Below are 19,048 nucleotides of genomic sequence, written 5' to 3' on the forward strand. Positions count from 1 at the left end.
CACAACATTACACACTAACTACAGTTAGACAACACAACATTACACACTAACTACAGTTAGACAACACAGCATTACACACTAACTACAGTTAGACAACACAACATTACACACTAACTACAGTTAGACAACACAGCATTACACACTAACTACAGTTAGACAACACATTACACACTAACTACAGTTAGAAAACACAACATTACACACTAACTACAGTTAGACAACACAACATTACACACTAACTACAGTTAGACAACACAACATTACACACTAACTACAGTTAGACAACACAACATTACACACTAACTACAGTTAGACAACACAACATTACACACTAACTACAGTTAGACAACACAGCATTACACACTAACTACAGTTAGACAACACAGCATTACACACTAACTACAGTTAGACAACACAGCATTACACACTAACTACAGTTAGACAACACAACATTACACACTAACTACAGTTAGAAAACACAACATTACACACTAACTACAGTTAGAAAACACAACATTACACACTAACTACATTTAGAAAACACAACATTACACACTAACTACAGTTAGAAAACACAACATTACACACTAACTACAGTTAGACAACACAACATTACACACTAACTACAGTTAGAAAACAGCAACATTACACACTAACTACAGTTAGAAAACACAACATTACACACTAACTACAGTTAGACAACACAGCATTACACACTAACTACAGTTAGACAACACAACATTACACACTAACTACAGTTAGAAAACAGCAACATTACACACTAACTACAGTTAGAAAACACAACATTACACACTAACTACAGTTAGAAAACACAACATTACACACTAACTACAGTTAGACAACACAGCATTACACACTAACTACAGTTAGACAACACAGCATTACACACTAACTACAGTTAGACAACACAGCATTACACACTAACTACAGTTAGACAACACAGCATTACACACTAAATACAGTTAGAAAACACATTACACACTAACTACAGTTAGACAACACAGCATTACACACTAACTACAGTTAGACAACACAACATTACACACTAACTACAGTTAGACAACACAACATTACACACTAACTACAGTTAGAAAACACAACATTACACACTAACTACAGTTAGACAACACAACATTACACACTAACTACAGTTAGACAACACAACATTACACACTAACTACAGTTAGACAACACAACATTACACACTAACTACAGTTAGACAACACAACATTACACACTAACTACAGTTAGACAACACAGCATTACACACTAACTACAGTTAGACAACACAACATTACACACTAACTACAGTTAGAAAACACAACATTACACACTAACTACAGTTAGAAAACACAACATTACACACTCACTACAGTTAGAAAACACATTACACACTCACTACAGTTAGAAAACACAACATTACACACTAACTACAGTTAGACAACACAACATTACACACTAACTACAGTTAGACAACACAACATTACACACTAACTACAGTTAGAAAACACAACATTACACACTAACTACAGTTAGAAAAGTGAAATCATACTTTACCACCCCTTTAAATTTTCAGTAATGCATTGTTATTAGGGCCCAAGCCTTGAAAAGGCGAAGGCCCTATTGTTTTTCTAAGGATTATTCTTCTTCTTCTTCTTCTTCTTCTTATTATTATTATTATTATTATTATTATTTTACTACCTTTTGGGCACTTTTGGGGGCCTTAACGTGCTCAAAAACTCTTGAAACTTTGCACAAATGTCAGAACCCGCGGCCATTAGAGCCGCGCTGAAGCTGGGACCCGGGCGTGGCAGGGGGGCTCGGCAGCGCCCCCTGGAATGGGATTCAAAAACATGTCCATATATCAAACACGCTTGCATGTAATAATATGAAACTCGGTACACTTATAGATCTCATCGGGCCGAACAACTTTCGTGCTCTAAGTTTTACGCCAGTCCAACAGGAAGTCGGCTATTATGGGCTGTATGGAAACGCATGTTCTGGCATTTGAAACACTTCTCCCAGAGAATTCATCCGATGACCACGAAACTCGGTGTGCATGAAGTCAAGACATGGAGGATGCTAAATTGCAGACGGATTTTTGATATCTCGAACGGTTTGGCCGTGGCGAGGAAACGAATTTATGATTAAAAAAGGATGCATAAAGTGTGTTATAACTTAGTTATAGTTTTACCTACAGTTACAAAACTCAGCGTGTATATTGATATTATCAAGCCGAACAACTTTCTAATTTACAGTCATTAGCTCCGACCAACAGAAAGTCAGATATTGTGGTTTGAATGTGAATTGTGTCTCTCTCTGTCTCTCTGCTATTCTGTGTGTGTGTGTCTGTCTGTGTGGGGTGGGGAGGGGAGGGGGGATCTGTGTATGTGTGTGTGTGTGAGGAGGGGGGCTAGTTTAGTTTAACCCTTTCTCTGCTGTGTGCAAAATCTCGGGCACTTTTTGGGCCCTTAACGTGCTCGAAAACTCTTGAAATTTTGCACACAGGTCAGAACCCATCAGGGCCGGGCTGAAGCTGGTACCCGGGCGTGGCAGGGGGGCTCGACAGCGCCCCCTGGAATGGGATTCAAACACTTGTCCGTATATCAAACATGCTTGCATGTAATAATATGAAACTCGGTACACATTTAGATCTCATCGGGCCGAACAACTTTCGTGCTCTAAGTTTTACGCCAGCCCAACAGGAAGTCGGCTATTGTGGGTGGTATGAAAACGCATGCCCCTGGAATTTGAAACACTCTTTCTAGAAAATTCATCCAATCGCAACCAAACTCGGTCAGCATGACGTCAAGACATTGAGGATACTAAAATTGCTGACGGATTTTTGATATCTCGAACAGTTTGGCCGTGGCGAGGAAACAAAATTATGGCGAGAAAAGAGAAACACGATGTGTTATAACGTCTTCATACATTAATTGATCTTGATGAAACTTCAGTTGCGTGTTTGTTGTAAGAGAGCGATCACATGGATGTAACTAATGTGAGTCAAAGTTATAGCGCCACCAACTGGCAGCAGGAAGTGTGTTACTTTTGACAAAAGTGGGGGGGTTAGTTTTACCTACAGTCACAAAACTTGGGACAACTTTCTGGTTTACAGTCATTAGCACCGACCAACAGGAAGTCAGATATTTTGGTTTGAATGTGGTTTTGTCTCTCTCTGCCTCTCTCTGACAGAGTTCCCCCAGCCATTCTGTGTGTGTGTGTGTGTGTGTGTGTGTGTGTGTATGTGTGTGTGTGTCTGTGTGGGGAGGGGAGGGAGGGCACACACACAGACAGCCCCCCTGTCTGTGTGTGTGGGGAGGGGAGCAGAAAGACTATGAACAATTGTGCCATCTAGTGTTTTATACTATGTATAAATGTGTTTTTTATTTTAAACAAGTGTTTTAAAGTACACTAATTTCAATTAATGATATGCTGCATTTTTATGTATATTTAAACATTATCAAAGTTAGGATGTCATTTTTTTAGTTTCAAAACTTATCTGTCTCTGTCTCCCTTTGGCTGTCATTACCCTCCCCTCACTCCCACAGTCTCACTTATTTCTTTCTGTATCAAATAATATTACCATAAACAAAAAGTTTGAGTTTCTTTTTCAATCAATGTATTATGTGTAACTTAAAAATAAGCAGATTAAACAGATATGTTTGAGGGCAAGACATGAAAACGATGAAATATAATATAGTATTAGTAAAAGAGTGCAGTATAGGGTTGGATGAATCAGATAAATAACATATTTTGTTAAAAAAACATTTGGTTAAATAAAATCGAGTGATACATAGGGCTATATTGCCCTCTCGACAGTCAAAGCGGGTTACGTTATTGCCCGTCGTGCACAGGAACCCGAAAGGCAACGGGGTGGCGGCTTATATATATATATATATATATATATATATATATATATATATATATATATATATATATATATATATATATAAATAAATATAGCTGCAAGCAGCGATGGAGGGCCCAAGCCGGGGGCAGCGCCAGCCAGGTGCCTTTAGTGTAACTAAAGGCACCAGGGTGGCGGTGCCACCGGCTTGGGCCCGTAATCGCTGCTTGCAGCTATATTTTGTTATTGTCTGTGCTTGATGTGTGTTCCACCGTTCTGATTGTGTTCTCCAGGTGGTTTTGTGAGGGAAAAGAGTTGGAAAACAGTCCTGATATTCAGATCATCACCAACGGCGAGCGACACTCTCTGATCATAGCCGAGGCATTTGAGGAAGACACAGGCAGATACTCGTGCTTTGCCTCCAACTTTTACGGCACAGACTCCACCTCAGCAGAAATCTACATTGAGGGTTAGTCAATTAATCATTGACCATTTCATATAATTGCAGTTGCAGTTTATAGCAGCATCATTTCATTTTCTAATAGGAGCGTCTTCATCGGATTCTGACGGGGAACAACATTTTCAAGCACAGTGAGTTTCCAGGTTTTCCAACATTGAATCATGTTATAAGAATAAAATGTACATATATTTTAGGGGTGTAACGGTACACAGAAGTCACGGTTCGGTGTGCCTTGTAGTCTCGGACCGTTGGCTGAACGTCTGATGCATACGGCACACTTTTCTGGAAACACTTCAGGAGTTTCGAAGTCGCAATCTGATTTGTTGAATTCTACAGGATGTCCGGGAGACGTGTGTGTGTCGCGTTCTTTATCGGTCCGTCTGGAAACAAATGCCATGACGCCAGACTCCCTCTTGAAAGAAGAAAGCCGTTGTGTTTACAACTGTGACAATGAGTGCTTAGTTACCAGGATCAACGAAACGCTGGATTTTCAAAATTCTGTGAAGTTCGCGGCTCCATTGTTGCAGTAAACTTGCACACTGTTCGTGAATTAATAATTTATTAGATGCACGCCGGTGTGTTATAGAGAGCCTAAGTCCCTCCCCTTCCGGTGCACCATGGGACCTTATTTTGTAAAAATATTGTATGGTAGTCAATGGCGAGAGACGACAAATATTTTGAAAGTTGCAGTTTGATGTAAAACTGTTGAGGTGTAAGACTGTGAAAATACGTCATTACAAAGACTACAAACCCAAAAGGCGCACATGTGACGTCATACCTTTTCTCAATAAATGAAGCTAACTTTACTGAAGCTAACTTTACTAAGCTAACTTTACTGAAGCTAACTTTACTGAAGCTAACTTTACTGAAGCTGACTTTACTGAAGCTAACTTTACTGAAGCTAACTCTACTGAAGCTAACTTTACTGAAGCTAACTTTACTGAAGCTAACTTTACTGAAGCTGACTTTACTGAAGCTAACTTTACTGAAGCTGACTTTACTGAAGCTAACTTTACTGAAGCTAACTTTACTGAAGCTAACAACTCTACTGAAGCTAACTTTACTGAAGCTAACAACTCTACTGAAGCTAACTTTACTGAAGCTAACTTTACTGAAGCTAACAACTCTACTGAAGCTAACTTTACTGAAGCTAACTTTACTGAAGCTAACAACTCTACTGAAGCTAACTTTACTGAAGCTAACAACTCTACTGAAGCTAACTTTACTGAAGCTAACTTTACTGAAGCTAACAACTCTACTGAAGCTAACTTTACTGAAGCTAACTTTACTGAAGCTGACTTTACTGAAGCTAACTTTACTGAAGCTAACTTTACTGAAGCTAACTTTACTGAAGCTAACTTTACTGAAGCTAACAACTCTACTGAAGCTAACTTTACTGAAGCTAACTTTACTGAAGCTAACTTTACTGAAGCTAACGTCTGTCATGTTTTCTATAGTCTTACGTTATAATCGTGACGTTACGCCGTGATGCCGGAGTGTGTTGTACCAGACTGCACACACACGAGCAACGGTGACGTATAGTGCGAGACGAGAGATGTAGTTCATTGAGCGATTTTCACATAAAACTAAACGTTACTCTTCTGTTTTATGACAAACTGCGAATTTCTTGACTTTCATAATTATCTTTTAAATTGACAAACATCATATGTGTAATTCAGGGCACAGTTCAGACGGAATAAAAAGATAAGTTGTCTCTCGCCATTGACTACCATACAGATTTTTTCCGAAATAAGGTCCCATGAGCCGGAAGCGGAGGGGCGGGACTTAGGCTCTTTATTGTAGGGACATCGACATTATATTGTCACGCCCCTTAACATGACGCGAAACAAAACAAACTGTGATTGTCAAACGTCCTCTTGGGAGGTGCTTGGCTAAGAAAAGCTGCGGTGGAGTCCAGACATTCTGCCGTCAGTCTGAAGGTCTGGCAACGCGAGACTACGTACTTCAGTTTTGGAAATGCAGGAAATACATACTTCGTCACTGGACTGTAGTAGTTAGATTTTTCGACGGCACAATGCCAAATATTTTGTCTCATTATAACAGCAGAAACAACTTAAAATACTCCGTAATTTATGGTCATACAGATAAGAGTAAGACATCATTCGAAACTGTAATTTTTATTTGTGTACACTCTCGGTTTCCTTTCTGTGAAGTTTGTGGAACGTGCCACAAAAATATATCGAAACTCAGCGTATAGGCTACTAGCAAGCTCTTGCGTGCTTCTGAACTCTTGGTTTGGGTTGGTGCATAGATCATCTCTTCTTCTCCTGTCTTTTTTCCTGTTGTGGTGGTTAGCAAACAGCGTTGCATTACCGCACGCCTCCTTCTGACTGACTGTATTCATCATCTGACTGTATGAATCGAACCGTGACGTCCGTACTATGGCGGTTCAGGACGAATATATGCCGTTACACCCCTAATATATGTGGACCCAGTGGTGTAGTCTACGTGATATGCAGGTATACGCCGTATACCCACTAGAAAAGGATAAGTACGGATAACAAGATTTTGAGGATAAGTAAAATCATCGTTTTGTGACAGTATTTTCGCACTTTAATTCATGAATTCACCCCGTCTGTGTTGCGAAACACTGACTTTTGGACCATTTGGGCTTCCATGACCTGTGACCTGGATCTGACGTCACTTAGGTACAACAACACAGTTGCTTGGCGGTCATTCTTGGCGCAAGTTTGACATTTTCAGCGTTCACGTTTTCGCTCGTAACTTCATGAAACATGCTCCGATCGTGGAAAATGGCACCTCATTAGTTACAGCAAATCTCACTATTAAAATTAGTCCAAAATCAACATAATCCATTGCGTCAATCACGAAAATATTCCTCATGGAGTTACGACACACTCCACAGGGGCTAACTAAAAACAAATTTAGCTTTCATGTGGCGTTTTCATTTGTAAGTTCATGAAACATGCATAGATCCTAGAAAATAGCACATCATTACTTACAGTGGGTGCTCTCGATTGAAATTAGGCCAAAATCAACATAATCCATTGCGTCGATCATGAGATATTACTCAGGGAGGAACCGTTTTAAAAAGACCCATACCCAAATAGGCTAAACAAAAAGACTAAATTGGTTCCAAATGCTGTTACGTTTGATTACTTTATGCTATCACCACAAAATTTTATCCAGATGCAGGGAAACTTCATTGTACCTTATTTGCTTCTTGAGTTATAAGTAAGGAATAAGAATTTTTATTATAGACTATATTATCTTTTATCAGCAGTTTCTCAGTACGAAAATGTTCAAATGTAATGAATTTTTTGTTTTTGTTTTTTAAAAAGTTTTCTATCACAGTAAAGTCACAAAAAAAAACTAGACTACACCAATGTATGGACTCCTTCCACTACCTTCATGGACCCCAAGGGACCAGTTTGAAACCACATGAACATACTTTTTTTCTTTCAAACTTCATAATAGATCTCCTCCGCCCAAGCCTGCTGAGATCTCGGTTGAGTCCAACACATTTGCTGAAGACACAACTCCAACTGTAACAACCACCTGCGCTGAGCCACCAGCACCTTCAGACGCAAAAGCAGTGCAACTGACCAATGACTCTCCATCTGAACAAGAAGATGCAGAACTTCTGAGTACCACGGTCGACAACACTGAGATACCGTTACTAGAACCAACCGTACCTGTACTAGAACCAACCGTACCTGTACTAGAACCAACCGTACCTGTACTAGAACCAACCGTGCCTGTACTAGAACAAGCAATACCTGTACTAGAACCAACTCTACCTGTACTAGAACAAACCATACCTGTTCTAGAACCACTAGTGCCAATATACGAGGTGGAACCAACTCCACTTTCTCCAACCCTCACCATAACACCACCATCACTTCAATCAAGCCAAAGTATCTCTGATATACTGTTAACGTCTCAACAGAGCATTCCTGAGGTACGATAAACACACCAAATCTACAGTTTTGATTATACCCACTTATGTGTTTCTCTTACATTATACATTTTCTTTTTCAGAATCTAAATGGCAGCAGTAGTTATCTTCAAAACTTTGATGTAAGGCCCATAATGGCAGCGCCTGTTTTTACAAAGGTAGGGAAAGCACAACTCTTATTGTATTTCTAACCTTAAGACTTAAAAGACTTAGGATTTTTGCATGTCAGACAATGAAACAGTTAAATGCAAGCAATTTATAGAAATATAATAGAAACTTAGTGTTGACCTTGTTTGACTAGTAGCAATGCCCTTATAACCCCGCAGAACACCAATTAAAATGCAGTAGCAGTCATTGTGGTAGTTTTGCATGAGCGAACACCTCTAACATTATTTTCAGAATATATAAAAATGTCGTTTTTGCATGCTTTCCATTCCAGTGTCATTGAACACCATTGTCTCTTTTGGTGCAGAACCTTCAGGATGTCCTGGCTCTGGAGAGTCAGCTGGTAGTGCTGGAGTGCCGAGTAAAAGGCATTCCCTCCCCAAAAGTGGACTGGTACAGAGAGGGAACACTTATTGAAGATTCTCCAGACTTCAGGATCCTCCAGAAGAGTATGTCTAATTTTAGTATGCATACATTAAGATATGAGGTTGGACCTATCCTTGAAAATCATTGTATCTTGTAAAAGAAAAACTTACTTACAATTGGCTTCTGATAATCTACACATTCTGCTTTTTTTCATCCAGAACCAAGATCTATGGCTGAATCTGGTAGGTGGCTTTGATTACAGCTGCTTTGTCAAGATAATTATTTCATGGCACTAACCACCTAACAGTCTACCATTTCTCTGTTTGGTGTGGACTTCAGAGGAGATATGTACGTTGGTTATTGCGGAGGTCTTTCCAGAGGATTCTGGAACATTTACTTGCACAGCCAGCAATAAATATGGCACAGTTTCCAGTATCGCATTGTTGAGAGTGAAAGGTACATTTGTGTGGAATTGATTATTGGGTCCGTTTTTCCAAAGTAAAACTGCTTAAAAACTGCTTACACCTGAAAATTATTTTTTTCTGCATCAATAGGACACAATAATAACAACAACAAACCCACAACAACAAGCACTTTAACTGTGGAATCCTCCCCAACAAAGATTCAAGCAACAGACCTGATATCAACAACTTTGAAGCGCAAGCCAGATGTTCCTCTGGTAAACAACAAGGTTCACTCGAGTATGATTTGTCTTGACCCTTTGAGCTCTGTCTTTAAGCAGTCAGACCCTCTGGACTCTGAAACGTTTCGTTCAGACTCCCTAAACCCTAGTTCGTTTCGCCATGATCTCAGCACTAGCCTGCCTAGTCTAAACCCTCTCAGCATTGGAAAATACAGCTCAGATACCTTCAGGAGTAGTTTACCTCAGCTAGACCCACTCAGCTTCAATGCTTCTTCACTGACCTCTGATTCGAACCATAAGTCTGTCAACTCTAGCACTACACACTTCGATTCAGGAGGGTCTGGTTTCAAGTCTTGCACAGAAGTGAACCAAAGTCCATCCAACGGATTATCCTCTGGCATCACTCTAGACTTGGATGCCTGGGTTGAACCATCACCAAATGGTTCAAAATCTACCTCCAGCCTTTCTGTTACTAGTCTCAAACCAGTAAACATCAGTAACCATCAAGATCAACCACCTGTTAAACCCCTACCGGATCCCCCAACTTCTTGCCTCAAGACAAGACCCGAGGGTGTGTTAGGGTATCACAATGAACCCCGCTCTACTTCTCGAGCAGGTCTCCGCGTAACCTTTAAACTCCCGGAGGATGAAGAAGAAGAGGAGAAAGAAATGTCATCCAAAGAACCACCACCGGTGTTGGCTAAACCAAAATTGTAAGTACCAACTTCAGAATGTTGCAAGACAACATTTTAGGACCATTCTAGATACAATGCATTTGTTTTCTCCTTCTTTTCTCTTATCTTAGAGACCCAGTACAGCTACAGATCCTCCACAATCAGGTGCTTTTGGAACAGCTGCAGGATAACGTCTCCCCAAGCCAAGAATTACCACATTTAGATGGGAGAAGTTGTGAGCCACCGCCTGTCACGCCAACTCCTTCTGCAAATCCAGTGCCATCTCCACTCCGACCACCTCTCGTTATTCCCTCTGGTCCAGTTACACAGCTGATCCCTGCATCCATCCCTGTAGCACCTGTTCTGCCTACTCCCATATTAAAAGCTGCTCCTGTATCCCAATTGAACATGCTTTTAACCAATTCTATGCCCTTGCCCCAACTTACTCCATCAGCCACAACCTTACACACCCACCCTTCAACCCCTCAACAAAATCTGTTTCCTACTACTTTGTTAAATACTGTTCCACCAAATATGGTTCCTTCTACCTTAATACCCACAACAAATGTGGTGCCTATCTCACCCAATGTGGCTCCTATGCCAAGTGTGATACCAGTAATCCCAACAGGAGCTCCGAACATCCCTATGCCTCAATCAAATGTTGGGCATTCAATGCCTTTTCATCAAATTATCATGGCTCCATCCATACAACCAAACTCTAACTACGTGACCAATAAGCCACCCATTACTCCTTCCAGTCATATATCACAAATGAACATGAATCCAACCTTCCAGATGAACTCAGTTCCCAATAGTGACATGTGTTTTGCCAAAACACAAGCATCGATGACCCCTAATGCAGCAGTGGTGAACAACACTGCACCAAAGTTAAACACCACCTCAATTACTCATCCCAACATGGCTCCACAAGACACACGTTCTCAAAATGTATCCTATCCACCCCTGAGTATCATTACGTCACCGCATCTGGTGAGAAATCCACCTGCGGCCATCCCGAGTCCCATGTCTCCACCTCAACTGAACAACACCCCCCAGCCTCCACTTCCCGGGATTTTTCCAATCTCCGCCCAGAGCTTCAGCTACACCAGGCCAAAGGAGTTCATCGCAGCTCAGACGCTCTCTCCTATCAGGAGTCTTTCTCCAACTGAGTCTCCTGTTCCAATGCTACACGAATTAGCTGCACAGCTATTCCCGAAGTCGACACGGGAGCTCACGTCGCCCGTCAACCAGTTTGCTCCGTCCCCGAGAAAGTTTCCAACTAGAGTTCTGGAGTCTCCGAGAAGCCCTCCATATGTGTCCTCACCGCCTCTATTGCCTCCTGGCCTGGTGAATTCAGTGTTTTCTTTTAGAACTCAGTCTCCACCACAAGCTCCTTCACCAACGTCTAGCAACTCCAGCCCCAGCCCGATCCAAAATCCAGTGGCCTTCCTTAGTTCTGTCCTTCCTTCGCTGCCAACATCTCCTCCGACCAATGCCATGGGCCTGCCTAAAAGGGCCCCACTTGGGTAAGCAAACTCCAACACAACATTAACTCTTTCCCTGCCATTGACGAAAATTTCTGGCTTTCCATGTTTTCCCCGCTATACAGTAGGGGGCGCTATTACACATCTTCTAAAAGAGTATTTCAGTCTGAATTTCATTCTGTAACATTAGGCAATTTTGATTTATATGCTGTTTAATGTTGTTGATTGCATAATTTTACATATGCATCTGCGTACATATGCTATTGCTTGTTTCTGCTTCTTCTTCGTCTGTGTTTTGATCAGGAGATTAATTTCATTTAAAGGAATTAAAATGTTACTGAATCTACTGACCAAAACACAGGGAAAGAAGAAGCAGAACCAAGCAATGGCATATGTAAGCAGATGCATATGTAAAATAATGCGATCATCAACATTAAACTGCATATAAATCAAAACTGTCTAATGTTACTGAGTGAAATGTCGATGAGCTGCAGGACTGTGAAGCTTCGGGAGTGTTGATGAACTCGATCTACTCCATCTGTGTTTTAATCATCGTTCTGGATCCGTTCAGGACGTAGTCCTTGACAGAAATGCGTTTTTCTCAGCTTTTTGCTCAAAATTTTGCTTTTTATTAAGTGTTGATAAAAGTTTCAAGTGTTGATAAAAAAAGTATGCATTAAGCTAGAATAAAACCTTTTTTTTTTTTTTTTAAAGGCAGAGGTCTGTTCTTTCTTTTAATATATTGCATAATACAATTTTATAAATATTGTGAAAATGATCAAAAATGCTGGCAACTTTATTGGCAAGTTAAAATATCAGAATATGGTTTAAACATCACACTTTCTCTTAAAGGGATAGTTCACGTTCAAATATTAATTGTTTACTTGTCCATTTACTCGTCAACCCATTTGAATTTCTGTCTTCTGTGCAACACAAAAGGTGGATTTTTTTATTTTTTTTGTAGAATATCCTGGCATGAAAGTGAGTTGATAACTGATGCTCTCAATCTTCAGAAAGGATGAAAAAACACCACAAAACTGTTATGAAAGTGGTCCGTGTGACTGTATTATATTCCATAATCTTTTGAAACCTATAATATAAGATAGCACTCCAGTAGCCTGTTAGTTGTTACTAGATCAGTAAGTCAGTACGTTTAAATAAAGAAACAGATCTGTGAACAAAAGGAACTGAATCAACTGATTCATTGAAAATATTTGATGTTCATAATGGTTTCTCTTATAAACTTTCACAAAAGTTCCAAGAAGAGTGGATGTCAAGATTCTATATTTTTATGCTTGTTTTATGTCATTTTTTAGCTTGACAAGCCGCCATCACCCTTTCATTTTCACTATATTGAAAAGAAAAGCCACTCAGTCCACAATATTCTTCAAAAAATTCCCCTTATTGTGTTTCATTGACGAAAGACAGTCAATGGAGAGTTTCGTTTTTTGGGTGAACTGTTCCTTTAAAGGATTAGTTCACCTATTAGTTCACCATAATTGACTCACTCCAATGCCATCCAAGATGGTCATGTCTGTCTTTCTTCAGTGGAAAAGAAATTACGTTTTTTGAGGAAAACATTTCAGGATTTTTCTCCACACAATGGACTTCAACCGCAACCAAATTGTTGAAGTCCAAATCAATGCAGTTTCAAAAGTGCTTCAAACAGCTCTGCGAGATCCCAGCTGAGGAATAGGAATAGGGTCTTATCTCGCTACGTGCCGACGTGCCAGGCATTACATAATCACGTTGGAAAGGTCATGCTGGACGTAGGCGTAAGTACCTCCCCATTAAGCGTTTACAAAGCGAACGTGCGAAGACTTAAAGGACCATTTTAAACAATAAACTGACACAAAGACATAAATATGTCATTCAACATACAATATAATTTGAACGATCCTCCTCCACGCTTGTAAACAATGGGGCTGTACTTCCGCCTACGTCCAGCGTGACCTTTCCAACGTGATTACTGTACGTAATGCCTGGCACGTCGCAGACCAGCACAAGACGAACAAAAATATATACATTTTTATTTTAGAGACCCTATTCCTCAGCTGGGATCGTGCAGAGCCCTTTGAAACTGCATTGATTTGGACTTCAACAATTTGGCTGCGGTTGAAGTCCATTGTGTGGAGAAAAATCCTGAAACGTTTTCCTCAAAAAAATTAATTTCTTTTCCACTGAAAAAAGAAAGACATGAACATCTTGGATGGCATTGGAGTGAGTAAATTATCAGGAAATTTTCATTTTGAGGTGAACTAATCCTTTAATGTGATTTACCCAAGTAAGTCATTCCAATCAGCCAGCGAGATTTAAGGGTTAAAGTGAAATTTTTTAATAAACCTGTGATTTTAAGGGCAGGTTATGGCCAGGGTTTGCTGTATCTTCTTGTGTTTCTTACCTCAGTCTCGTTGTGTTACTCCATGTCCAGGCCTCAAAGTTCACAGAAGAAGAATCAGAGAGTTTCCAGACTCATGTCCGATAGTGACCTCCGCGAAAGCAGGGAAACACTCTTACAAGATATTGAGAAGAAGTTGCGATTTAAAGATGAACCATTTCATTTTGGACAACAGGTACAACGTGTTATAAATATTAAAGATGTAAAGATTGTTTGACTAGTGTATAGTAGAAATAGTAGGCAATGACTTTACAGGGTTAACAGACTCAGGGTTGCTCGTCTGCTTTAGTTCACATCAGTTTCTTTATGTGACACACAATTGTAATTTGTAATAGTGTTTGTGTGGGCTTATACAAAACACTGATTGATGGAAGTAGAGACGGAATAAAGAAGGAAAAATAGATAACATGGCGTACATGTACTATATTACAAGTACCACAGTTAGATCAGTCTCTACTCTCAAATTAATATTTGCTATACCCTTCATGTCAAAATAACTTGCACTTCTTAATTATACCTGCAAAAATATGCAATTTTTTCTCTCTTGTGCAGCTATAGAGAGAGAGATTGAAATATGTATGACTGTAAATATTTAGTTGTTCTGTAAAGGTCTTTAAAAAAATATTTAGGACTTAAAGTTAAAAGTTAAAACTATATGTTTAATGTCAACATGAAATCAAACCCACTTTTCTTCAGGAAATACTTCAGGTTGTTTGATGTGCGAGTGTTTCATGTTGATTTTAAATGCAAATATACATGATTTGAGGACTTTTAGAAATGTAATACTTTCAATACTATATGTCCCTTATTAATGAAAACCTAATTTCTGTTTGTGGTCATTATATCTCCATATATTTATTTGGATATATGTGTATGTGTGTGTGTATATATATATATTTATACAGTATATTATAATATCTGACCCTGGATCACAAACCCAGTCTGGAGTCGCACGGGTATATCTGTGGCAATAGCAACTATACATTGTACAGGTCAAAATTATCCATTTTTCTTTTATGCCAAAAAGCATTAGGATATTAAGATCATGTTCCATGAAGATATTTAGTAAATTTCCTGCCGTAAATATATAAAACATGTATTTTTGTGAGTGAATGCAGCACAATCGTGAACATAAATGCACAACTTTAAAGGAGATTTTCTCAATGTTTACATTTTTTTTGCTCCATCAGATTCCAGATTTTCAATAGTTTTATCTATCCTAACAAACCACACATCAATGGAAAGATTATTTATTCAGCTTTCATGTGAAGTATACATCTCAATTTAAAAAAATTGACCCATGTGACTGGTTTTGTCATCCTGGGTCACACACATATACATATATATATATATATATACTCTGTATATATAGTAAATATATGCATCAGCGAAGACCTTCCCATTTAAGAATCACCCTTTTCACATGCTAAAACATTTCATGTGTCAAGTGTTTCATGTTTCATGCGTCCGTATCATATTAACACTGTCAGAGTAACACTAAAACACACATTTGTCTTGATGTGTGACCAGTGTCTGTGTTTACATCACCGTCATTCATCCTGTCCTCCATAGAAGCCGAGTTATGTGGGCGAAGTGAGCCGATCGCTCGGACCAAACATTCCCACTGCAACTGTCATTAACTATGACGAGGTACCAGGAATCTTCTCCATTGCAAGCAGTGCTTTGTTCTGTATTGCTTTTTAATCAACATATAATAATCAATTTGAATAAAAACAAGAAACAAATCTTCCTGAGCTATTATAAAGCGGTAGCGTTTTCCACTAATGGATCTGCATGCATAATAACTCTCTTTAGAGGAAGATGCAGAACGTTTAAATATTTTTAAGGCCAAAATTATTTGCTTTAACATTAAAACCTCAGTTTAACGAATGAAAAAAATATAGCAGTGTCATTGTAAATCGTAACTAGGGCTTGAAACGATTAATCGCATCCAAAATAAAAGTTTGTGTTTATATAATATATGTGTGTACTGCGTGTATAATTATTTTGTATATATAAATACACACACACACACGTATATACACTCTAAAAATTGGTTCAACCCAATTTTTGGTCAAATATGGACAAACCCAGCCGTTGGGTTAAATTTTTCAATTACATTTTTAACTCAATGTTTGGGTTTGTCCATATTTGACCCAAAATTGGGTTGAAACAACCCAGCATTTTTTAGAGTGTATTTAAGAAAAATGTGTTGTTTATATATAAAATATTTATACATAATATAAATTATTTATAAATATATATACAGTATAAGTGTGTGTGTGTGTATGTGTGTATTTATATATACAAAATAGTACAGTACACACACATATATTATATAAACACAAACTGTTTTTGGATGTGATTAATCGTTCACAGCCCTAATCGTAACTAATACTCTAACTAGAATTCTGCCATAAAAGATTATGCACGAGAAACTATATATACATATCATACGTACTAACTAAATTAGAATATTTATATCGGTGTTCAATGGATTTCTCAAACAGAAGCAATAATGCCGTTTACAGTACAGGCTGTAGTTTTTCCATCTCAAACACAGTGTCCATGTGAATGCAAGCGCGTCTGTGAGTAAACACGAGTGCTCGAGAGACCGGACAGAGACAGGAATGAACAGTTCTGTATTATAAATAGAGGTGACTACATTAGAGATGTTGGCGGTCGCCCAGGTTTTATCAAGACAGACGGGCTGTTCGGGAAACTTGATATACTAATAGGTACTAAATGGGAAGGAATATTATAGGGTTCATATCATACTTTGGGAATGTTTTTTTGCATGAAAACAGTCCTAATTTAGTTTTATATGACCTCTCTTTAACCTCTGGAACATGACGTTTTGAGGGCTAGTTTGCTTTTAAGACTTCAATCTATATATTATAATGTTGTGTTTTTATTGTAATCAGTTTGCATATTGTAAAATGTGTCTCTGATTTGATCTGGTGACCTTACCAATGATTAGCATCGTCATTTATTAGATATATCTTGATTTGTAGGCTACAGGTGAAACTCACAAAATCTCACGTGCAAAAGTTCATTTATTTCAGTAATTCAACTTAAAAGGTGAAACTAATATATTATATAGACTCATTACATGCAAAGTGAGATATTTCAAGCTTTTATTTGTTATAATTTTGATGATTATGATTATACAGCTTATGAAAACCCCAAATTCAAAATTAGAATATTGTGAAAAGGTTTTCATAAGCTGTAAGCCATAATCATCAAAATTATAACAAATAAAGGCTTGAAATATCTCACTTTAATGAGCCTATATAATATATTAGTTTCACTTTTTAAGTTGAATTACTGAAATAAATGAACTTTTACATGATATTCTCATTTTTCGAGTTTCACCTGTATGATTGTTTATTGTATTTTTAGACATTTTTAAGAAAACTTTAACACTCAGTTAGCTACTGTGGATAATGTTTCCACAGATCCTGGAGAGAAGCTTTTCTCATTTAGATGTATGAAAACATAAACGGGACATGTTTATGACCAGATAAGATCATAAGTTAATTCGTGATTATGTGTGTTGTAGGAATACAAGGTGTCGAGCTTCGAGCAGCGGCTGATGAGTGAGATCGAGTTTCGTTTGGAAAGAACTCCAGTCGAAGAGTCGGATGAGGATGTTCAGCATGATGAGATTCCCACGGGAAGATGCATCGCGCCCATCTTCGACAGGAAACTGAAGCACTTAAGGGCCGTGGAAGGGGTTCCCGTCACGTTTACCTGTAAAGTCGTTGGAATTCCAATTCCTAAGGTGAGTGTTTGACAGACTGAGGGATTCTGGGATGTTATTGTAATGCATGCACAGAAAATAATGCATGCACAATTTCATTGTTTGCACTACCATTAAAATGTTTAATGCATTTATTTGATCAAAAATACAGTAAAAACAGTGAAATATTATTACAATTTAAAATAACTGTTTTCTATGTGAATATACAGTAAAGTGTAATTTATTCCTGTGATCAAAGCTGAATTTTCAGCATCATTACTCCAGTCTTCAGTGTCACATGATCCTTCAGAAATCACTATAATATTATGATTTGCTGCTCTAGAAACATTTATGATTATTATCAATTTTGAAAGCATTGCGCTGCTTCATATTTTTGTGAAAACCATGATAAAAAAAAGAATAGTAAGTACAAAAGGACTGTTTATTTGAAATAGAAATATTTTGTACTATTATAAATATCTTCACCTTAATGGTAGGGTAGGTCAGAATTGTCTAAAAAAAACTTTTATTCAAATTAGTTTAAACTGTCTTTATATACCAATGCATAATTAAAATGCAAGTTCTCTGAAATAGAGAGTATAAAAAACAGAGTGACTCTAGTGTATTTAATCTTCAATAAACACAGCTCATTAATTCCATTCACTCCCACCTAAAAACGGGTGCGCGACTGCGGGAGAGTGACAGTCACGCAAGCCAATCCTGTGATTCGTCCCGAATGGAATTAATGAGCTGTGTTTAATGAAGATTAAACGGTCTAGAGTCACTCGATTTTTATACTCTTTTTATCAGAGTACTTACATTTTAATTATGCATTGATATATATAGAAAGTTTAATCAAATTTGGTAAAAAGTTTTTATATAAATCCTACCTACCCTACCTTTAATTTTTTTATCAATTTAAAATGTTCTTTCTGAATAAAATGTAATGATTAGAATGAATGAATGAATGAATGAATGAATGAATGAATGAATAAATAAATAAATAAAATATTAAAAATATATTTCAATAATTATATATATATTAGTGCTGGGCAAAGATTAATCGCATCCAAAATTAAAGTTTGTGTTTGCGCTGTGTATAATTATTTTGTATATATAAATACACAGACATGCATGTATATATTTAAGAAATATTTGCATGTATATACTGTATATATATTTATACATACACTATATTATATATAAATATACATATTTTTCTTCAATATATTCATGCATGTCTGTGTATTTATATTTACAAAATAATTATACACAGCGCACACACATATATTATGTAAACACAAA

The 19,048-nt window shown here is 37.9% G+C and overlaps 1 protein-coding gene across 3 annotated transcripts in view; it reads left to right on the forward strand.

The window, feature by feature from the left end:
- mypn (myopalladin) overlaps positions 1–19,048 on the forward strand; it is a 46,044-nt gene that overhangs the window by 15,246 nt on the left and 11,750 nt on the right. The window contains exons 3-14 of one of the 3 annotated variants that reach the window (XM_079634798.1): positions 4,165–4,340; positions 4,417–4,462; positions 7,791–8,274; positions 8,355–8,429; positions 8,744–8,885; positions 9,021–9,044; positions 9,142–9,258; positions 9,357–10,158; positions 10,251–11,645; positions 14,035–14,176; positions 15,577–15,651; positions 17,564–17,785. In XM_079634798.1, coding sequence (XP_079490924.1) covers positions 4,165–4,340; positions 4,417–4,462; positions 7,791–8,274; positions 8,355–8,429; positions 8,744–8,885; positions 9,021–9,044; positions 9,142–9,258; positions 9,357–10,158; positions 10,251–11,645; positions 14,035–14,176; positions 15,577–15,651; positions 17,564–17,785 — 3,700 coding nt within the window. Of the gene's footprint in view, positions 1–4,164; positions 4,341–4,416; positions 4,463–7,790; positions 8,275–8,354; positions 8,430–8,743; positions 8,886–9,020; positions 9,045–9,141; positions 9,259–9,356; positions 10,159–10,250; positions 11,646–14,034; positions 14,177–15,573; positions 15,652–17,563; positions 17,786–19,048 lie in introns of all 3 variants that reach the window. The other 2 variants (XM_079634797.1, XM_079634799.1) reach the window with 2 other exon arrangements.

Source organism: Phoxinus phoxinus, assembly GCF_949152265.1.
Source record: "Phoxinus phoxinus genome assembly, chromosome: 14".
Classification (NCBI taxonomy): Eukaryota; Metazoa; Chordata; class Actinopteri; order Cypriniformes; family Leuciscidae; genus Phoxinus; species Phoxinus phoxinus.